We start from the raw sequence: 24,011 nt of genomic DNA on the forward strand, positions 1-24,011 counted from the left end.
TTGTGAAGATTAAATGAGAGAATACATTTAAGGAACTATGAAGACTGGTACACAGAAAGCACTCATTAAAGCTAACTGCCAACAGTGGAACATTAAAACTTACAGAAGCTAGATGAAAGAACCTATGCTCACCCTGTGTAAGGAATAACACTGCACAAATAGCGTTCATTTCTCATGTCTATTATTTAAGTGTGATGAAAATCCTAAAGCGAGCAGTATATCAACTCACTGGTGTAAAAATAATCTGTATTTACTTTGGTTAGCTTATCAGTGACATTTTTTTCAGACTGCCAGTTAGTCAAATTAAAACCAAATAGTATAACTTAATGTAGAGTTCATCACACCAGAATGAGTACTGGTTCCAGAAACGTTTATTTCTCAAGATTAAAGAATAGTCTTCTAACTTATCACCTTGCTTTTAATTCTTGTTCCATTATAGTATATCCTCCACACTGCAGCCAGAGTGATTCACTAAAATTAAAGAAGTTTTTATGCATTGCTACGTCCCTGGTGCATGGCACACTACAGGTGCTCAATAAATAACTGGTGAATGAACAAATGACACAAACTGGACTGCTCCTTAAAACCTCCAGTTTGTGGGGGTGCCTGTGTGGTTCAGTCAGTTGAGCGTCTGACTTTGGCTCAGGTCATGATCTCATGGTCCATGGGATCAAGCCTCACATCAGGGTCTGTGCTGACAGCTCAGAGCCTGGAGCCTGCTACGGATTCTGTCTCTCTCTCTCTCTGACCCTGCCCTGCTTGCTGCTCTCTCTCTCAAAAATAAACACACACACACACAAAAGAAATTAAAACAAACAAACAAACAAAAAAACAAAAAAAACCCTCCCCATTTGAAAAACTTCAATTTGTTGAAAATGGCTATGGAGGAACTACCAGGAGTATTTATAAGTACTAACAGGAGCTCATTGCTGACTTGGACTGATTAACTTGGATTTTCTTAGTTGTGATAATCCTTAATTTAATCTAATGTCAAAAACTGCAGAACTACTCCAACAAACAGTAGCTAAAAGCCTTTGGTCACAGAAATCTAAATTTAGAGATACCCCGTTCCCTCATTTGCCCAAATATTTGAAGACATGCTATTTGCCAAGCATTTTTTTACATGCTAATTAGGAAATAACTGCCCTCCTCATTCCACTAAATGTATCTATTCATATACAATTTGGTCCTTTCCACATCAAGCTGCTACTGCTTTGTCAGTGTAAGGGAGAAAAGTTTTCATACACCATACCAAATTTTAAAACAAAAATGCTAAGAAATGATCTTGCTGATTGTGCTTAAAGAGGTTTTAAGAAAACACATAATGACAAAAAAATAATCACTATCAACTGAAATAATTACAAAGAAAAATAAAAAAGAAAGAAAATCTACCTTGAACTGAGAAAGCAATTCATCTCCTACAGTTAAAGGGCCTGGTTCATTTTCATGAGTTTCAGCCCTCTTCAAGATTTCATCTATATCCATTTCCTGTAATTAGAAAGAAATCTTTATTAAGTATACTTTAATATATTTTAAAGTAAATACACCTTATGCTTATAATTTAAAGAAATGTCATATATATATATATGTTTTTTTAACCTGGGGTTCTTGTTCTTCTCCTTCAGGTTCCTTAAAAAGTTCCTCAGCACCAAACTTTAAGATAGCTGATAATTCTTCTTTATTGAAAGGAGTAGAACTAAAACCAAGAAAAACAAAAAAGCTTAATACTACTAACAGTTAACAATTTAACATTTATGTTGCACTTTTATTAATTATTGACACAGTCAATTCTATGGAAGTTATACGACAGAGTTAGGTGAAATATTTTTAGTTTACTTATTTTAAAAGTAAAGTACTTGCAACCTGGAAATTAAAGGAATTTCTCCCAAGACTTAACAAAATTTGAGTGATAAAAACCAGTAATGAATGTGTGCCTTTGACTAGAAATTACTCCAATGCTTTAAAAAATCACAATACTAAACATAGTACTTCAAAGATCTGCTTATAGCATGTAATATTTCAGGAAAATGAGTACAGTACGATTATAAAATGACTTTTTAAAAATATATTAAGGTAACTACCTTGACGGGGCAGAACCTGTATGTAGTACTGTCTTCCCAGTTGTGTCCATTCTCTGAATCACAAGATGATCTAAAACCATCTTCTTTTTGGCCCTTTCAAGAATATCCTCTTCAACTGATCCCTTAGTAACTAGACGATAAATATTCACCTGTAAAGATACACACAATGAAGATACAATGTAGCAAAAAGTATTTGTTTTGCTAATGCGAAATACCCAAATACTGTACATAAAGTGAAGCTCATACTATGTGAAATTTTCACTAGTCAAAATAAAAATTAAAAAATATATAACAATATATATAAAAGCTAAATTTCTTCAATTTAAAAAGTATTTTATGGTTGTGTACTTCTTGCATTTTGAACAGATTTTATTTGCTTTTCATTTTTTTAAAGGGATAACAGTAATTTTTATCTTTTAGCTGAGAAGGAAAAAAAGTGGTAAATTTATAACAATTTCTACCTGTTTCCTTAATTCTAATTAATGTTTCAATATTCCACATAGTTCAAAATTCTATGAACCATACCCCAGGTTAATGATGAAATCCTGCCATAAAACGAAGACTTCCAAAATACACAAAAATTGATGTGCAGTAATTTGCCCTATTTCTCAAGGTTAGCAGTTCTATATCAAATAGCACCCAAAGGGATATTTTCAAAATTTATAGGAACATTGTAGCTTTTGCAATGATTAGGTGGGCTTACGAGTACTTAAGAGCACAGTGACCTGGGACACCAGACCCTCTGCACTAAACTGTACCTTCAGACACAAAGAAAAACTATCTTGAGTCTTTTCTTTCAAATGATTTTTCGAAACTTTTAAAATTATCTTGAGTCTCAATTCACCCTCTATTTTAATGTAAATAAGAGTTTAAATGAACATTATAGTTTTTTTCAGCACTGCAACTATTGCATGAATCAGCAGATAACTAGATACTGTTTTATTTGGATCTCTGCCAAAGTTATCATCTCCAAATGTGTATAGTATTGGTGTCACAAATAAAGCTCACCTGTATTGCTCATCTATACTCATTTTGTAGTTCTTGCATGGAAATACTTAACAAGAAATATGAAACACCTGTGTCAGATTTAGAACCAAATACTAGTAAAAAAAAAAAAGAGCAGGTACATGCATATGATTTCACTCATATGTGGAATTTAAAAACCAAAACAATGATCATTGAGGAAAAAAAGAGAGAAACAAACAAACAGACTCTTAACTACAGAGCATAAAGTCATGATTACCAGAGGGGAAAGGGGTGGGGAGATGGGTTAAATAGGTGATGGGTACTAAGCAGTGCACTTGTGATCAGCACTGGGTGCTGTATGGAAGTGGTGAAGCACACTATATTATACACCTGAAACTAATAATACAATGTATGTTAATTGGAATTTACATAAAAACAAAAAAGAGCAGGTACAAAAGCACAGGAATCTTACCATAGTGCATCAATAAAGAAAGAATTAAAAACATCTCAAAATCATTAATAAAAATGTATTTATATATTCATTTATATTTTAAATGTTATTAAATAATGTATTAAACAAATGTACAATAATTAATGTATTAAATCATATTTTAAAACATTCATATTTATATCACATTTGTTTTTATGCAGTTTTGTAACGTAATGGTTAGAAATACATGTCACCATTATTTTGCCATCTTATTCAGATATTCTTCCCAGAGGTCTACCACACAACTTTCTACAGTATCTTGCCTAACTGGTTCTTCTAATACCCTCTATTTTCTATCACCTATCAGAAAATATGGTGGCCTTTAAATAGTCTTTAAGTGGTTGTTTGAGAAGTATAAACAGAATGCGAGTTCAGCCATGGTCGAGGATTTTGATATAGGAGGTATCTGCTATTTAGTGCAATTAATCACTATTCCCCATCTCATTCATAAAAGAGGTCTATTTTGAGTATTCACATCTACATTAGGCCCAGCTCACTTGTGAAATTATCTTATTTTCTCACCATCTCCTCTATGACAATCTGTAATTTATATTGTCATGTTATTCCTACTTCAAGTTTCCCTCTCTTTATAACGTGCAGATAAATTATTAGTATGTAGAATCCAGGCCTTCCTAAAGAAGGAAGAAAGGTCTCAGATACACAACCTAATCTTACACCTCAAAGAGCTGGAAAAAGAACAGCCAATAAAACCCAAAACCAGCAGAAGATGGGAAATAATGAAGATTAGAGCAGAAATCAATGCTATCGAAACCAAAAAACAAACAAACACATTAGAACAGATCCAATGAAACCAGAAGCTGGTTCTTTGAAAGAATTAACGAAATTGATAAACCCCTAGCCAGTATGATCACAAAGAAAAAGGAAAGGACCCAAATAAATAAAATCAAGAATGGAAAGAGAGATCACAACCAACACAGCAGAAATACAAACAATAAGAGAGTATTATGAGCAATTATACGCCAATAAAATGGACAATCTGGATGAAATGGACAAATTCCTAGAAACATAAAAACTACCAAAACTGAAAAGGGAAGAAATAGAAAATTTGAACAGACCCATAACCAGTAAAGAAATCCAATTAGTAATCAAAAAACTCCCCCCAAAAAACAAGAGTACAGGGCCAGATGGCTTCCCAGGGGAATTCTACCAAACATTTAAGGAAGAGTTAACACCTACTCTCTTGAAGCTGTTCCAAAAAATAGAAATGGAAGGAAAACTTCCAAGATCTTTCTATGAAGCCAGCATTACCCTGATTCTAAAACCACACAAAGACCCCACTAAGAAGGAGAAATATAGACCAATTTCCCTGATGAACATGGATGCAAAAATCCTCAACAAGAAATTGGCCAACTGGATCTAACAGTACATTAAAAAAATTATTCACCACAATCAAGTGGGATTTATACCTGGGATGCAGGGCTGGTTCAATATCCACAAAACAATCAATGTGATTCATCACATCAATAGAAGAAAGAACAAGAACCACATGATCCTCTCAACAGATGGAGAGAAAGCATTTGACAAAATACAACACTCTTTCTTGATAAAAACCCTCAAGAGAGTAGCAATAGAAGGATCCTATCTCAAAATCATAAAAGGCATATATGAAAGACCCAACACTAATATCATCCTCAAGAGGGAAAAACTGAGAGCTTTCCCCCTAAGGTCAAGAACAAGACAGGGATGTCCACTCTCACCACTGTTATTCAGCATAGTACTGGAAGTCTTAGCCTCAGCAATCAGACAACACAAAGAAATAAAAGGCATCCGAATCGTCCAGGAGGAGGTCAAACTTTCACTCTTGGCAGATGACATGACACTCTATATGGAAACCTCAAAAGATTCCACCAAAAAAACTGCTAGAACTGATCCATGAATTCAGGAGAGCTGAAGGATGTAAAAATCAATGCACAGAAATCGGTTGCATTCCCATACACCAATAATGAAACACCAGAAAGAGAAATCAAGGAATTAATCCCATTTACAATTCCAACAAAACCCATAAAATACCTAGGAATAAACCGAACCAAAGAGGTGAAAAATCTATATACTGAAAACTATAGAAAGCCTATGAAAGAAATTGAAGAAGACACAAAAACCTGGAGAAATATTCCATGCTCCTGGGTAGGAAGAACAAATATTGTTAAAATGTCAATACTACCCAAGGCAATCTACATATTCAATGCAACCCCTATCAAAATAACACCAGCATTCTTCACAGAGGTAGAAAACAATCCTAAAATTTGTATGCAACCAGAAAAGACCCTGAATGGCCAAAGCAATCTTGAAAAAGAAAACCAAAGCAGGAGGCATCACAATCCTGGACTTCAAGCTGTATTACAAAGCTGTTATCATCAAGACAGTACAGTACTATAACAAAAACAGACACTCCAATCAAAGGACAGAATAGAGAACCCAGAAATGGATCTACAAACGTATGGCCAACTAATCTTTGACAAAGCAGAAAGAATAACCAATGGAATAAAGACGGTCTCTTCACAAGTGGCACTGGGAAAACTGGACAGCGAAATGCAGAAAAATGAACCTGGACCACTTTCCTACACCACACACAAAAATAAACTCAAAATGGATGAAAGACCTAAATGTAAGACAGGGAGTCATGAATATCCTCGAGGAGAAAGCAGGCAAAAACCTTTGACCTTGGCCGCAGCAACTTCTTACTCAACACGTCTCCAGGGGCAAGGGAAACAAAAGTAAAAATGAACTACTGGAACCTCATCAAAATAAGAAGCTCTGCACAGCAAAGGAAACAATCAGCAAAACTAAAAGGCAACCAATGGAATAGGGAAAAGATATTTGCAAACGACATACCAGATAAAGGGTTGGTATCCAAAATCTATATAAAGAACTTATCAAACTCAACACCCAAAAAACAAATAATCCAGTGACGAAATGGGCAAAAGACATGAACAGACACTTCTTCAAAGAAAACATCCAGATGGCCAAATGACACATGAAAAAATGCTCCACATCACTCATCATCAGGGAAATACAAATCAAAACCACAATGAGATACTATCTCACACCTGTCAGAATGGCTAACATTAACAACTCAGGCAACAATAGATGCTGGCGAGGATGCGGAGAGAGGATCTCTTTTGCACTGCTGGCGGGAATGTAAACTGGTGCAGCCACTCTGGACAACAATATGGAGGTTCCTCAAAAAATTAAAAATAGAACTACCATGACCCACCAATTGCACTACTAGGTATTTATCCAAGGGATACAGGTATGCTGTTTTGAAGAGGCACATGCACCCCAATGTTTATAGCAGCACTATCAACAATAGCCAAAGTAGGGAAAGAGCCCAAATGTCCACTGATGGATGAATGGATAAAGAAGATGTGGTATATATACACAATGCGGTGTTACTCGGCAATCAAAAAGAATGAAATCTTGCCATTTGTAACTACATGGATGGAACCAGAGGGTATTATGCTAAGCAAAATGAGTCAAAGACAAATATATGACTTCATCTGAGGACTTTAAGATACAAAACAGATGAACATAAGGGAAGGGAAGCAAAAATATATAAGAATAGGGAGGGGTACAAAACATAAGAGACTCTTAAATACGGAGAACAAACAGAGGGTTACTGCAGGGGTGTGGGGGGGGGGTAGGCTAAAAGGGTAACAGGTAGTAAGGAATCTGCTCCTGAAATCATTGTTGCACTGTAAGCTAACTAACTTGGATATAAATTTTAAAAATAAATTAAATAAATAAAAAATAAATTAATAAAAGTGTAAAAAATATATAGATATATATATTTAAAAAGAACTCTGTTTTTTTTTTAAACCTAAATTGGTGTTAGGGCATTAAAATTACCTTCCAAATTAATGTGTCCAATTCAAGGAAGAGGGGCTGCTAAAAAGAGTTGTTGTAAAGAGGGGTCACTGGATCCGATGATGTTAAGGACTACTACTCTAAATACAAGATTTCACTTAAGGGTGCACAACATTGTTCCAGAGTATTAAAACATTACAGAAAGAAGTGTACTATATTCCCAATGAAATAGTTTTATGAGAATTATTTGGGTAAAATATTTTAGTTTAAAATGATGGATACATTTTTAAATAGAAAATATGAAATTTTTAAAGGGTAATATAAATGTGTAAAGTCCTTCTGTGCTACTCGTTCATATCTTCTGCATTAAAAAAGTTTGAGAAGCACTGCCCTAGATGGTGGTAAATCAATTAAAATACAACAAACACATCAGAATGATGACAGATGGTTTTTCTCAAGGCCTATTACTGAGAGCAATACAAAAACTACAAATTTAGAATGGCTTGTTTGCATAAAGAATTTTATAGGCAAATGGATAAAATACAGGCTAACAAAAAGGTAGTAATATACTAAGCAAAATCTCTTTCAATAGTTAAAATTAAGTAAATACATTTTAAGGTTTATGTATTGAACGAAAAACACTGTACTCTACAGTTGTAAACACTGACTAAAAGAGAGGGCATGATCCTATTTTGGCATAGTTACCTCAATTCTGTCAAACCTTACAGGTGATTTTGGTAAATCTGAGTTCCTTAGTATTTTACATGTTAAAGAGCAACATGACTGTGTTCCAATGAGGTTTCCAGGAGAATAAACCAAAATCACTTCCAAACACTAATCATAAAAAAAGATTCTAAAAGCAAAATAAACAAAATAAAAAATACCTGTTTCTTCTGCCCAATTCGATGAGCTCTAGCCTGTGCCTGAAGATCATTTTGTGGATTCCAATCGGAATCAAATATAACAACAGTATCAGCAGAGGCTAAATTAATTCCTAGACCTCCAGCTCTTGTGGAAAGCAAAAAGCAGAAATCCTGTAAGAAATTATAAATAGGCTCAACTTTAAATTCTTCTGAACCGTGAATATGAATAATCAGCAAGAGAATTTTACAACTGGTTTTTTGAATTTAAAAGTATTTTACCAATAAAACCGAAAGTTTTAAAAATACTAATAAAATACAAAAACCTCTAGCAAAATCAATCAACAGGATTCCAAAATACAAATATACATGGAAATAATGAACACCAAATCTACAATGAATTTTAAATGAAAATGGGATAATTTATTTAGAAGCAAATTAACTGTTCTATGCTGAAACAGTATTGATAAGGGCAAAATTCTCCAGATTAACATAAAATACTGATTTTAAAACCTCATTTAGAAAGTAAAACTAGCTAATAAGACTTTTTTTAAAAAAACAATAATGACAAAAATAATTTACTAAAATTATGACTAAAATTATTTAGTTTTAAAAGCATTCATACCTCTGATCCTTCAGCATTAAAATGATCTAGTGCTTGTTTTCTCAGCTCCCCTTTTATTGATCCATCTAATCTCTAAAATAAAACACATTAAAATACTTCACATAACAGAATCAAATATTTAAAAAGGTATTAAAATCAATTATGAAGTTAAGTATGAAAATGCGGCATTACTTTCGTTAAGACTATAAGAGTAGAAGGTACTTATTAGTCAAGAAAACAATGCCCAAGCATTCTGTCTATAGAGTCTGTGCTCTTAACCGTTAGGACTATTCTCCCAGATAATAACAGTAAATAGCATTGGCTATCATTGTGTCTGAGTCTCACTGTAAGAAATATATTTTACATGTGAATGAGTACACAACTGTACATCCAAAACAAGTTACATGACACATGTATCATGATATGGCCTCATATATTAAAATTTCATTTTTTCAAAATGTTGGTACAACCCATTAAATTGATTCCCAGATCCATTAACAGGTTACAGTCCACAGTTTTAAAAACAGTGGTGAAGTCCAGTGTTGTTAGTGGACCAACAACATCGTTGTCACCTGAGAACTCAGAAATGCAAATTTTTGAGCCCCATCCCAGATCTACTGAATCTACTGAAATCAGAAACTCTGAGAAAAGAGGTACAGCAAAGCCCCTGATTAAAGTTTCAAAGTCAATGATTTGAGTCAAAAAGCCCGCATCTGAGTATCTTCAATATCCATGGGTGCCTTGGGCAAGCGATCTGACTTCTCATCTTGTCAGTTTCTTTCTTAGGTAGTGAACATAATAGTACTTTCTTCATAAAATTCAGAGGATTCAGTGAGAGAACAAAGTAAAACACTTACCACAGTGTCTGGCATATATACATTGAGTGCTTACTAAACATTAGCTGATGTCCAAAATTAAAAAAAAACTTTTAGGGTGCCTGGGGGCTCAGTTGGGCTCAGATAGTAATCCTGCAGTTCTGAGATCCAGCCGCCCCTATCCCCTGAATGGGCTCCACGTAGAGTGGAGTCTGCTTAGGATTCTCTCTCCTTCTCTTTGTCCCTCCCCAGTTCTCACTCTCTCTCTCTCAAAATAAATAAATAAACATTTTTTAAAAATTTAAATGTATGGGGCGCCTGGGTGGCTTGGTCAGTTGAGTGTCCGACTTCAGCTCAGGTCATGATCTCACACTCCGTGAGTTCGAGCCCCGTGTCGGGCTCTGTGCTGACAGCTCAGAGCCTGGAGCCTGTTTCAGATTCTGTGTCTCCCTCTCTCTGTGACCCTCCCCCGTTCATGCTCTTTCTGTCTCAAAAATAAATAAAAACGTTTCATAAATAAATAAATAAATAAATAAATAAATAAATAAATAAATAAATAAAAATTTAAATGTGTTACTGGTTTCATTTTCACTAAAAATTACTATTAGTAAAAACTTCTTAAAAACAGTGGCATATCAGGGCACCAGGGAGGGTGGCTCGGTCGGTTACGCATCCAACCCTTCATTTAGGCTCAAGTCATGATCTCATGATTAATGACTTTGAGTCCCACATGAGGCTCTGTGCTGACAGCATGGAGCCTGCCTCGGATTCTCTCCCTCTCTCTGCCCCTCTGCTGCTCACTCTCTCTCTTTCAAAATAAATAAATTTAAAAAAACAAACAGAACAAAAAAAGAAAACCCAGTGTATATCATTTATTAAGGCATGATCTAAACTAAAAGAATGTTAAAAATAATTTTCTCTGGGAAATAATACTGGAATGAGAAGGGAGTAGGGGCAGAGAACTAATTACCAGCACTTGTTTACTATTTGTTTTGTTTGACCATGTAGACACAATAATTTGTCTAAAAACAAACCAACACAGGATTGGGGTAAGGTAGAGGGGTGGAATGGAAACAGGGTGATAGTTATAGGGTACTGTTTCTTTTTGAGGTCATAAAAACATTCTAAAATTTATTGTGTTGATGGCTGCCCAACTCTGTGAATATATTAAAAATCACTGAATTGTACACTTTAAATGGATGAATTAATTGCATGGAATGGAAACCACATCTCAATAAAGATGTTAAAATCAAACAATAGTACTTTTTCTATATTTTTCCCTAGCCTAAATGACCATATATTTCTCAATCACGTTCATATCACCAAAGACCCGTCCCTCAAATGATGTCTGTTGAGATTCATCATTATAATTTTACTTCTATTTTATTGCCTGCACTAACATTCATCATTTACTAGCTATGTGAATGTTCACTATGTTCTAGGCACTGTTCAAGAAAGGATTAAATAAGGATTAAATAAATTATTAGAAAAGTACTGAAACTAGCACCTGACTCTAACATTAAACACTCATTCATACTAGCTTTAATTACACTGAATTGATTTCAACATAAACACTGAATAGATGGAATATAAGCTCATTTTGGTCTTTAATACCTTCCCTAAAGTCATCTAAAAGTTTTATTCAGTAAACTATACATTAGAATAATTATAGAACATTATTCTTCAGAATCTGTAACAGTCCTGATATTGGCTGACACACAGCAGGCACTGAAGAAAAAGTCGTTGAGGGAACAGCATAGGTTTTTTTTTTGCGTCTCGCATCCATGAAATACACCCAGATCAACACTAAACCATCCTGCACACCTAGAAAACTGATTTAAGGATTAACACAACAATCTGCACAACCTGAACTACAGAACTCAGCAGGTACACGGCAGGGAGAGGTGAACTGGGGGGGAGAGAAGCTGCAGAGGGCAGGGAGCTGTTTTTGCTTGCAGAGAAAGGAGGGAGACAGGGGTCGGGGGGGGGGGGTGAGCACAGGAAAAGCACACCCTCCCCTTCACCGCAAAAGAATCTGCAGCAGTCCTGGTAACATTCACAAAGGCTGCTCTCTCTCCCTTCCTCAAAATAAAGCCTAACTCATAAGGCTGCCCATTTACATTTGAGCATAGAAGAGAAATACAAGGGGCGCCTGGGTGGCGCAGTCGGTTAAGCGTCCGACTTCAGCCAGGTCACGATCTCGCGGTCCATGGGTTAGTGCCCCGCGTCAGGCTCTGGGCTGATGGCTCAGAGCCTGGAGCCTGTTTCCGAGTCTGTGTCTCCCTCTCTCTCTGCCCCTCCCCCATTCATGCTCTGTCTCTCTCTGTCCCAAAAATAAATAAACGTTGGAAAAAAAAAAAAATTAAAAAAAAAAAAAGAGAAATACAAAATTAAAATAAAGACTAGAGAATAGAAAAATTACTTTGCTGCTAAATATAAGGTCAAGAAGAAAAAAGGGAATAATGACAAATAGAAATGTTTAAAACAGATATATTATCTTGAAAATACAGTTTATTAAAAAATCTATACTTCATTTACACAAGAATTTCACAGGTAATTTTGTAAAGATCCGATGAAATTTGTCAACAAAAAGGAAAAAATGAAATGCTTACTTGAAAGGGGAATTGACGGTATTTCAAATATTCTGCAAGTATGTCTAACATCCGCACCATTTGAGAAAAAATAAGAACTCTATTGCCTCGTTCTCTTAGGCGAATTAACAGTTTGTCAAGAAGAATCAATTTTCCGCTACTACGGATTAAGTGCTAGGAAACAATAAATTACAATGGTTAGAGCATGTGAGCATGTGCAAAGAATCAACCAAATGAAACAAAATGCCCCACTTAAAACTTTAGCTTCTTTAATTATTGAAAATTGAGATTTTGTATTTTTATAATGTTGAAAAAGTTTATCTCAGTTTCCAAAATTTTCTAGAACCTTTTCTAGGATCATTTTTATCTACGATTTAAGCTAAAATTTTCCTTGCCATTTAGCACCTAGATTTTCATTGTGTTTTGGGGAAAGGGGGGGCGTGTTTCACTATATTTGCTAGTTATTACACTACTTCTCCAAAAATCTCAGCTGAAAAACAATACATTGAAAGCAGTAGCAACTAAGCAGCTAAAGGTTAAAAGAAAACAGATTTTAATTTATATGTATCAGCCACTGAACCTAGCTCTTTTAAAGCACTACTGTGGTTGAATGGCAATTGTGGCCGTCTTCACACCTCATCTGTCTACCAGAAGCAATAGGAAGTGTAAACTCTAAGCTCAAGATGCCTTTCTTAAGACTATCATTTGGGGTGCCTGGGTGGTTCAACAGGTTAAGCATCCGACTTCAGCTGGGGTCATGATCTTGTGGTCCGTGGGTTCAAGCCCCAGGTCAGGCTCTGTGCCGAGAGCTCAGAGCCTGGAACCTGCTTGAGATTCTATGTCTCCCTCTTTCCCTGCCCCTCCTACACTCGTGCGGTGTCTTTCTCACTCAAAAATAAACATTAAAATATATATATATTTATTAAAAAACTATCATTTGCCATATCACAAATTCAGTATCATAATGTGAATTTTTGTCATTTAAGAATATACTAAGGGATTTTTCCTGGATAACTCTTGGTAGTCCATACAAATCCATTTTTAGAAAAATGATCAAAATAATTGTATGAATTATAATTCTGAAGGCTTTTTTAATAAAGACAAAGAAAATAATTAACACCATTATTTAATATACCATAACCAAAGAAAACTTCTAACCAATATATTAAAGCATCATGCCATTTTCAGTTATAACTGAAATAAACATTTCTAGAATTTTGCTTTACTACAAAGTAAAAATCCTTACTTGTAAGGCCTCCTGTTTATTATAGAATTCATTATTATCTGGTGGTTTAATGAGGTAGCAATGGTTACAACATTTCTTTAGCTCCATCATAATGTTCAAAAAGCCTGAGGTACTGCCCTTGGAACCTTTGCTGAGGGCTTTGTAATTCCTAGTTAATATCCATCTGTTTAAAGAAAAAAAAAATACCATGAAAATGATGGTTAGCAGAACAATTACCAGGATGAATTCTAAAACCATAAAAAAAAAAAAAAAAAAATCAAGCACCAAAGCAAAACTGTACCATTATGAAGTTCACAACTGGATATACTATGGTCCAAACATCGTTCAGAAGACTCGTGAACTTTGTTCATAAGACTAAGAATCTGATCAATATACAGTAAAGGCTTAATGTAACACAGTGAGTATAGTGTATTAATCCTTTTCCCCCCAAAGTTACTTCAAAATGGTTAACTATCAGGGCACCCGGGTGGCTCAGTGAAGCGTCTGACTTCAGCTCAGGTCATGACCTCATGGTTTGTGAGTTCAAGCCCCGCATCGGGCTCTGTACTGACAGCTCAGAGTCTGGAGCCTGTTTGACACTGTCTCCTTCTCTCTTTGCCCTTCCCCCACTCACGCTCTGTCCCCCTCTCTCTCTCTCTCTCAAAAATAAACATTAAAGAAAAATTTTTTTAATGGTTAACTATTATCTATATTAACCTTCCAACAAATCTTAGTATATTAGGCAATCAATATGTAGACTTATAAAAAAACCTCATGAGCATACCTGGTTTAACCACAATGCCTTCTCTAAATTACAGTTAACACAATACAATTACAACTTGTAGAAAAATTATAGGTAGATTTTATTAGTCCAAACTATTTATATAACTATGTGAACATTTCCTCTCATTATGATGTACTTTGTCTTCTACCACCTTTTATTTTCTTCATTTTTATAAGATTAGTCTTTGAAGGAACTTGGAATACTTTATCTCTGATTCGCCTCAAAACGATAGGAAATGGGAATGTCTAGAGATAAAATAAGACTGGCTATCTGAATTGAAAACAAAGCTGAGTGTTGGGGGTTTATTATGTCATCCTCTTTTTGTATATGCTTGAGATTTTCCATAATACAAACCTAAAATTCATGCAATGAATGTTTTTTTTTTTTAATGTATGGCACTTACAGTTTTACCATAAATTTCTGAAAATCCAAATGCAGGTAGCCATGGATTTTATGCAATTAAATGTTTAAACAGATATTAGGATAGATATTCTCTTTCTGATTCTTTGAAACATTATGTATAATTCTGACATACATAATTTTTTTCTAATGTTTATTTTTGAGAACGAGAGACAGAGCATGAGCAAGGGGAGGGGCAGAGAATCCAAAGCTGGCTCCAGGCTCCCAGCTGTCAGCACAAAGCCTGACGTGGGGCTCAAACTCACAAACTGAGAGTTCATGACCTGAGCCAGAGTCGGATGCTTAACTGAGCCATCCAGGTGCTCCGACATATATAATTTATCTAAAGGGCAATTAATATTCTTCCACATGGGGGAAAAGAGAGGGTGTGTCCTAAAACTTTCTTTTTCTGGCCTCTACCTCTGTCAATTATGTAACTATCATAATTATATAATAATGCCTTAGTATCACTAACACTTAAGTAGTCAGTATTAACTAATATTTAACAGAAACCCTATGTATGTTAAAAGAGCATAAAGTAGACAAATGCAATTAATGATGATTTAATTAATCTTAGGTTACCCGTTATCTTGGACAAGTTGATCTCTCTTTGCTTCAATATGTCATAATATAAACCTATTTTAATATTCAAGAATTGTTATTGCTCTAAGACCCTACTGGGAGGAGAGACAGCACCTCCATGAGACAAGGATAGGGGGATTATTTAGAATTAAAGGTCCAGAACATGTGCTCTGTTTACAGCTTACTTGTAATACTGCTTCTGTAAAGCACTCATTTCCATTCTTAAAATCTGCTCAACCTTGGCAGGAAGAGATTTTTCCACATCTTTTTTAACTCTGCGTAACAGAAATGGTTCAAGCTCCTTGTGGAGGCTTGCATAACCATATTCTCTGCCTTTTCCATGTTCTTCTTCAAAATCTTCCCAGGAAGAAAACCTTAAAAATTTAAGAAAATGGAAAAATCACTGAAAAAGTCATACTGCATATGAAAATTTTCAGGGTAGTCACATATAAGCAAAATATAGACTTTCAGGAAAAGACTAGCTAACATTAGTCACTTCTAAGGACTATCCTTCCCAAGAAACCCATCTTATATCTACATAAAGGTGAAAAATAGGTTATTTTATGAAAATTAGGATTCTCCTGGAGTTAAAGATATTAAATAAAATATTTTCAAGTACAGAATTGTCACTAAAATATTTCTCAAAGAATATATTAAAGTTCTGAATCTACCGAAAGAGAGCAATTTTGTGATCTTGGACAAGTTATTTATCCTTATCTAGTCTAGTTTTCCCCATTTAGAAAAAGGGATTACCAGTACCTTATTACTGTTGTTATTGCTAATATTAAGTACTAAAAATGATACTGTTTGTTTTTCAAGCAAAGTATATTTTGAACATGGGCAGAATCAACTGGTGTAATTTATTACACATGACTCAAGCTTATTTATTTACAAATTTGAAAAGTTAAAATATTATTAGAAATGTGAAATGCTGCATCGCCCCCCTTTTTTTTCCTTCTTAAAAATCTGTACTCTAATGTTCAAGGATAATTAATACTTCTTACAGACCTTATTACTACCTATACTAATATTTTCTTGCTAAGCTTAACATTCAAAACTAACATTAAAATTGCATATCCTAACTTATCTTACTTTTCTGGCATAATGAAATGTAGCAAAGACCACAGCTCTTTAAGGGAGTTCTGTAGAGGAGTTCCAGTAATAAGGAGACGGTGATTGGATTTAAAGTCTATTAAAGTTTTATACAGAAGAGAGTCATCATTCTTTAATCGATGTGCTTCATCTACACCTATAAACGCCCAATTCAGACCTCCAAGGAATGCCTTAAAATGAACAGAAGAACACAGTTAATGTTTTAAGAGAAAAGTGAAATTCAAATTATTAAACTGAGGCAAATTAAAATTGAGAACATGCTTTTGTCTTGTTTTCAGATAAAAACTACGTATTATTTCAAGATTTATTGGAATCTTCAAATCAAGTAACTCAACATGCAAAATAAAGTTCCCACCATGACTAATTCACCCAATGGAAAACAGAGCATAATAGCATACACATTCTAAAAAAAAAAAAAAAAGAGAGAGAAAAAAAATAAAAAAATTTAAATGATAACTATCATTTAAAATAGTTATCATTTAAAAATTTTTACAAAAGATTTTTAGCCGAAGGGCAGCAGAAGCTTCTATTAGTGTCAATTTGGAGAAAGTAAGATATAAATTTGGAAGTGTCTTTACTCGAAGTGTAGGAATAATTCACTGTATGACCTTTAAACACTGTGGATCTGTGTATATAAATATCGGTCTCTGACTTAAAACAGAGACAGGCCAGATTCTACTATTTAGTGGTTGTATGATCCAAGAGACAAGCTCAATAACCACTTTGAGACATGATTTTTCTTTCCAATAAAGTAGAGATGACAGCAGGATCTTACATAATAGATTAGAATTACTTGACATATTAACTATAAAGAATTAAATAAGACAACATCTATCAAGCATTCAGTACAATGCTTCATCCATGGGTAGCTTAATCCTTTTAGGTATTCTCCTCCGCTTTCAAAGACCTTACAAATCAAAGCACTATGCCAAACTCGTTGCATGTAAGTCAGCAGTTGGCAAACTTTTCCTGTAAAGACTCACATGAAGTATTTTAGCTTGTGCAGACAAATGTGTGGTGACCTGTGCTGCATATTCTTTGGTTTTTACACTCACTAAAAATGTAAACAATATTCTTAATTCAAAGGTCATAAAAAATAAACCAGATCTGACCCACAGGATGTAGTCTGCTGACCCCTGATTTAAATTATCTTCTCATCCTATCCACAACACATGGTAAAGGAAAAATGGATATACACCAAACAGAAAACCATAGGTAATACATACCTTATCCTTCAATAAAATTTCATAAGTTGTTAAAAGTATATTAAATTTTAACCGTTTGGTCTGGGGATGCATCCATTCATGAGTTCTTATCTATCAAGAAATTTTAAAGATAATTTTAAGATAATCATTATGAAAAGTATACTTGTACTTGAATATCTAAAATAAAATCTGCTCAAAATACACAAAAAACAATGTGTATGTTTATGTAATAAAATCATTTTAATTATTTTATTTAAATTTTCATTAAAAATCATTTTATTCTTAACAATGCCTAACAAGCTGCACTAATCTTACTTATAAATAAAATGTAAATGCCACAGCATATCAAAACGTACAAAAAAATAGCAGATATATTTTTCTTACACATTTTCCACTAAAGGAAGTTCTCATTTAACAAAACATAAGTGATTAATTCATTTAATAACATGGCATTTATGGATGAAATGATATTCAGGTTTGCTTCACAATATCTGGGAGGAAACAAAACTGGCAATGCATTAAAACTGTGAAGCTGGAGATGAGTAACATGGAGGTTTATTATACTCTTCTGTCTGCTTTCATGTGTATCTGAAATTTTCCACAACAAATTAGGAGAAAAAATTATTTCATAAAGTAACACTCAACTGAAAACTGACTTTTAGTATTCAGCCAATTAAACACGTATTGAGCACTTACTTGTGGCAAGTTTTACTCTAAAAATTAAGACTACAAAGACACATACAATACCTATCCTGAAAGACAAGTATATCTAGATTTCTAAATTTGTGGAGAAACAACTTACCATATTTCTGCTGTTAATGTCACCTAAATAGACCACAGCATTCATCTGAGAAGCCCATGTCTGAATTTCCCTTTGCCAGGAAGTAAGAGTGGAGAGTGGTACTACTAACAGAAAAGGTCCATATAATTGATGCTCATGAAACAAATAGTTCAGAAATGAGATCGTCTGTATTGTTTTTCCAAGGCCCATTTCATCAGCAAGTATGCAACTATTTCCTCTACAAAGGAAAAACAAAAATTACGTATGCAATAAAGATTCAAATTTGTAAAGAAACTTTTTTACATAACCTATGTACAAATTTATATGAATAGTTAAAATAAATCTGACAGGTATACAAACAATACACCACTTTTATTACCTATAAATAATAAATGTAAATAAAGGCCTTTGTAATAGTTTAAGTGGACAAAGTTTACCATTTTAGTACAAAAGAAGCTTAAAGATTAACGTATTATTTTTAATCAGTTATGCAGCCAAGAACACAATCTACAAGTGATAGAGTCCAGACATATAAATAAGTAAAAAAATTAGCAGAAAGAAAATATACAGCAGGATAAACTATAGCTACAGTAAAATTTAAATACAAAAAATCTGCACCCTAGGGTTACCTATATTGCCAAGAATAGAACAAGAAACACAGGGCGGGGCCGGGGTGGGGGGGGGGGCAGGGGAAGAGGCCTAAATATTAGAAATAACTAGAAGAGAAAGAGTCCAGGACTGTAGGATAGAAATATATATATGTATGCTGATTTTAAGTTCAATATGGAGTGCTGCAGCAAACAGGTTAAACCTCAAACTCCACTGGATCTTCTTCTTAGTATATAATAAGTATTATTTATATACTAAGGAAATTTGAAAACCTGCATATAAAAACCAGTCTTTATCCTTCATGTTGGTGGAAATCTTTTCCAAATCCTCTACTTGTAAAATTCGTATGCTCTCAAATTAAACAGATAATTCAAAATATACTTACTTGCACCAAGAATGAGCAAGCCAATTTAAACCATTCAGTTGATAATCTCTTAATTCTAAACTCTCATGTCCTCCAATGTAGGATGGCTGCTTCTTTAGGGCTACAAATCTTGGCCTTTGTTTTAATACCTTTAGTAGAAATAAATGTTAATAAGAACCATTAAATGTGGGAAATTATTTTAAAACATGAAAATCTCAGCTTTTACCATAAATTTTGACATTTCATCTCAAATCATCAAAATCAGAAATTCCATGACTCAAGATGTATCTCAGGATTCATCGAAAGACTGTTTTCTATTACTATAATAAAGTATAGTGAAATATTTTGCCCTTTTTGGACAAAAAATGATAGAAGTAAGTTCTGGCTGAAATACCTGGGGCCTCACATAGTTCACAAACAAAACCTATGTTAAATTCATTCAATTAACTGCTGCTGCAGCCCTGACCCAGAAATAAACCATACAACTGGCTTAAATTTCTGATTTCTTAATTACCATTATCAACTTAATTCAATCTTGTAATAAGAAAACAAGTTTTACTAGCATATAGATCCTCAAAACTATTGCTAATAATCACTTTAAGTATAAACATCCTATATTAAAGCAAGGTAATCTTAGGTACTAACTTTTTTCCTATGGGTACATCCTTCTTTTTCTTTCCTACCTTCAAAGAAAATACTCCCGATCTTTTAAACCAAGTATGTATGTATGTATGTATGTATATATATATATATATATATATATATATATATATATACATACACACACACACACACACACACACACACACACACACACACCCACACCTATTTTTCAGGAAATTTTCCTATTTGGTCTCCCCAAGCCACTCCTCACAACACCACCACCAATTTATCATCTTACTGACGTAGTTTCACTCACCAGGGCCAAAAGACAGTGCCACATCTAAGACCACATATCAATTACAGGAACACCATTTCCTATAAGACCTACCAACCAAGCAGTTCTCTCTCTCTTAGCCTATCTGAAATCAGGCAGGATCCATTCTTTATTTGAGCTTGTAATATTTTTATGATGCATAAATACTATTCTCAACAATTACAAATTTCAAACAATACTCACTTTGCAATCTTTAAAAGGAGTGGTTTTTGATTGATTCCTGCTAAAATACTCATCTATGCATGCTTGAAACTTTTTGGAAATTAGGGCTCCATCCTCCCAGCTGCACTCTGAGTATGGAAGGCCCTGCCATTTGCAATAATAATCGGGATAACCAGCTGCTGACTTCTGATTGGAATGAGCTGTGAGAAAAATCAGGTTATTTATTTATTTTTACAATGAATTTTATCCAAGGACTAATTTTTGGTAAAACACCACCACAAGCAAAAATTAGCCATCTGGTTTATACTACCCTATTACAGTAAGACTAAGCTACTGTATTTGCTGTATAAATAGTAAATTTATTTATTTTTTCTGATTTCAAGCATGGAAAGATAAAAGTTTAATTAGAATCATTTATTACTAACCAATTATTCGTTCCACTATTTGATACTGTTTGTGTAGATCATCTGTAAGTTCTTGCTGGCAATTATAATATTCCACATCTTCTGGAGAAGCATTTTTCAACCTGAAAAATTATTTTAATCCAGAATTAGACTTAAAAATCTCCTCTAAATAACCCATTCCCCCCCACACTCTCTATAGCACAAAATCTCCCATTTTGCCACTCATCTAAATATGACTCAGTTGAATAAGGAAGTAATTGAAATAGAAATAAAGTGAAGCATCATTAATTTTTAATTTTAAAAATGTGTAAGCTATATTTACATTATATATTATATTTACATTACATGCATATATATGTACATTATATATGACACACATTCTACATGACCGTCACCAAGGAGAAATTTAGATATGGCTGTTTCTAAAACGTTTTACCTTGAGATGCAATAAAATAAGTCTATAAATAATTATTTTAGGTTATTACTGGATTCTTGACTATGTATTCCTTATTAACAAAACTTTAGTAATAACCTTTGAACTGCTAAAAAATTAAGTGTAATATAAAACACTTACCATCTTTTTGTCTCCTGATCTTTTTTCTTATAATTATCCAATTTTTTCATTCCTCTAACATTCTGCTGCTTAAGGGTTTCTTCTGTCTCCCAAGTATTGTGGATATGGGACCATCCTTTCCATTTAATTAAATACTGGATCTCTCCTGGTTCCTTGTTTTTTTCAAATCCTGCATTTGGGTCACCATCTGCTTCAACTGCATAGATGGTTGTAGTAGCACCAGTAGCTGAAAAAGAAAGCACAATACATTCCATATAATTCAGTTATAAGCTTATTTCCTTCAACTCAAAAATTCAATATAAATAGAAAAATATATTCTTTTTTTTTATTTTATTTTGTTAACGTTTTTCTTTTAATGTTTGTTAATTTTTGAGAGAGACACAGCACAAGCAAGGGAGGGGCAGAGAGGTAGAAACACAGAATATGAAGCAGGCTCCAGGCTCTGAGCTGTCAGCACAGAGCCCGACGTGGGGCTCAAACCCATGAACCGTGAGATCATGACCTGAGCCAAAGTCGGACACTTAACCGACTGAGCCACCCACATGCCTCACCATTATCTGGTGCCGAGGTCTGTAGCCCAACCGACTGAACCACCCAGGCACTCCAGTTCTCTTTTAAATAGGCAAAATATCAGGGTACAAGAATTTAAGTAAAATTGCATTATACATACATAAAAGAAACTCTGCATTTTAGAACAGAAATATATATTTTAATCTCAGTTTTAAAATTAGAAAAAAAACGGTTAAAAGTCAGTGACACACCTAAGATCATACAGCAATTTATAACAACTTATGACTGGAAGCCTGATAACTACAAATAAAATAATGAAAAATCATCTTTAAAAACTGCCATGTCCAAAGTCATTATGTTGGAGATATCTACAGCCCTCATGTTCAATGCAGCTTTATTTATAATAGCCAAGACATAGAAACAACCTAAGTATCCATCAACAGGCAAAAAGATAAAGAAAATGTGATATACGTAAATATATATATAGATATAGATATATATCTATCTATATATATATATGATAGAATACTATTCAGCTACAAAAAAGGAAATCCTGACATTTGCAACAATGTAGAACACCACTGAGGGCATTACTCCAAGTGAAATGTCAAAGACAAACACTGTATAATCTCACTTATACATGTAATTTAAATTTTCTATTTAATTTAATAGAAAAAGAGATCAGAACTGTAGTTAATAGAGGCAGCGAGTGGATGTAGGCTGGGAGGGCAACGGGGGGGGGGGGGGGATAATGATGTAGATGCATACAAACTTCCAGTTATAAGACAAATAAGTAAGTACTGGGGATATAAAATACAACATAATGACCATAGTTAACACTGCTGTATGGTATATTTAAAAGCTGCTCAGAGAACAGATTCTAAATTATCATAACAAAATTCTTTTTCTTATTCTACCTATATGAAATGATGGATAAATAGAAACTAAACTTAATGCGGTAATCATTTTGCAACATATGTAAGTCATTATACTGTCCACCTTAAACTTATACAATGTTCTACGTCATATCTCAATAAAACCGAAAAGAAAAAAGAATGCATGTCAAGATAACTAAAAATAACCTACATAAAAACATTTTGAAATAACCAAACCATTTGTAAAGTTGAAAGTACCTAAATAACACCTATTATTTAGGTATAACAGAAAAACTCTGATACACAGGTTAAAATTTTTTCTAATTATCTGCAGTAAATCAAGTAAGGTCAAGTGAGGTTAAATGGATCATTTTGTGGGGAGAAAATACTCAGGCTAAGAAAAGTATAGTTTATAACAAGTAAAACAGAAGAAAAGCCACCCTCTTGACTTTCAAAACTGAAATAACTTCAAGAAATACTTTATTTACTCTAGTAAATATCACTGAAATAATCAAATAAATAGGTTTTTTAAGAAAATACCTCCTTTTCTCCCAATCCGACAATCCATAAAACGTTCTATTGTTTCAAATTCCTCTTCCTCAGGTTGAGGAACATCCTCTCCACAGACTTCCAGTAGGTCATCAGAATCTGTTTTCATTTCTTCATCTTCTTTATAGCTAACATTGACAGTTGCTTGGCGACGAGAACTTCTTTTATCATTATCATAATCTTCTTCATCATCCTCCTCCTCAGATGAATCAAGCTGTCTCTTTTTTTGTCCAAGAATTTTCTTTCCATTTTTTGCCTTAGATCTAAGGAAGACCAAGAGATAGAGGTGTTTTACAGAAACAATGGCATAAAACAAGACATGCGACACTATATACAAAAAGAGTATCTCTGTAACCAACAATTTCCAGCATGAAATTGAGAACTATACTTACCTATTTTGAAGTTTCCTGCTTTTAACTTTGTTTTTTGGCTCATAATCAGATTCTGTTTCATCACAACTGCTTTTATCTCTTTCTTCTTCAGATTCTGAATCTGAGCCAGATTGAGATGGAGATCCTGACCCAGACATTTGCCAATCTTCACTGTATACAGAATATACAAAGTATGTTTATTTATCCTTATATTGTATAGCACATTTTACCTCTTATAAAAGTACAAAAAAATCAAATAAATTATGTTTTAGTTAATATAAAACAAATTGCTGCTTTCATTTACACTAACATATTAAAATGTGTGTAGAATAAAA

The 24,011-nt window shown here is 33.8% G+C and overlaps 1 protein-coding gene across 4 annotated transcripts in view; it reads right to left on the reverse strand.

Annotated features, from left to right (window-relative positions):
* The window catches only part of CHD1 (chromodomain helicase DNA binding protein 1), a 76,660-nt gene that overhangs the window by 22,805 nt on the left and 29,844 nt on the right, over positions 1 to 24,011 (reverse strand). For all 4 annotated transcript variants that reach the window (XM_045034090.1, XM_045034085.1, XM_023258732.2 and 1 more), the window contains 17 exons: positions 23,698 to 23,847; positions 23,297 to 23,568; positions 21,372 to 21,597; positions 20,819 to 20,919; positions 20,415 to 20,593; positions 19,316 to 19,443; positions 18,343 to 18,559; positions 17,562 to 17,651; positions 16,315 to 16,505; positions 15,408 to 15,596; positions 13,479 to 13,641; positions 12,254 to 12,406; positions 8,848 to 8,919; positions 8,247 to 8,396; positions 2,082 to 2,230; positions 1,600 to 1,696; positions 1,393 to 1,488 (listed from right to left, as the gene is read on the reverse strand). In XM_045034090.1, the coding sequence (XP_044890025.1) occupies positions 1,393 to 1,488; positions 1,600 to 1,696; positions 2,082 to 2,230; positions 8,247 to 8,396; positions 8,848 to 8,919; positions 12,254 to 12,406; positions 13,479 to 13,641; positions 15,408 to 15,596; positions 16,315 to 16,505; positions 17,562 to 17,651; positions 18,343 to 18,559; positions 19,316 to 19,443; positions 20,415 to 20,593; positions 20,819 to 20,919; positions 21,372 to 21,597; positions 23,297 to 23,568; positions 23,698 to 23,847 (2,623 nt within the window). The remainder of the gene's footprint in view (positions 1 to 1,392; positions 1,489 to 1,599; positions 1,697 to 2,081; positions 2,231 to 8,246; positions 8,397 to 8,847; positions 8,920 to 12,253; positions 12,407 to 13,478; positions 13,642 to 15,407; positions 15,597 to 16,314; positions 16,506 to 17,561; positions 17,652 to 18,342; positions 18,560 to 19,315; positions 19,444 to 20,414; positions 20,594 to 20,818; positions 20,920 to 21,371; positions 21,598 to 23,296; positions 23,569 to 23,697; positions 23,848 to 24,011) is intronic.

Source organism: Felis catus, chromosome A1, assembly GCF_018350175.1.
Source record: "Felis catus isolate Fca126 chromosome A1, F.catus_Fca126_mat1.0, whole genome shotgun sequence".
In the NCBI taxonomy this organism is placed as follows: Eukaryota; Metazoa; Chordata; class Mammalia; order Carnivora; family Felidae; genus Felis; species Felis catus.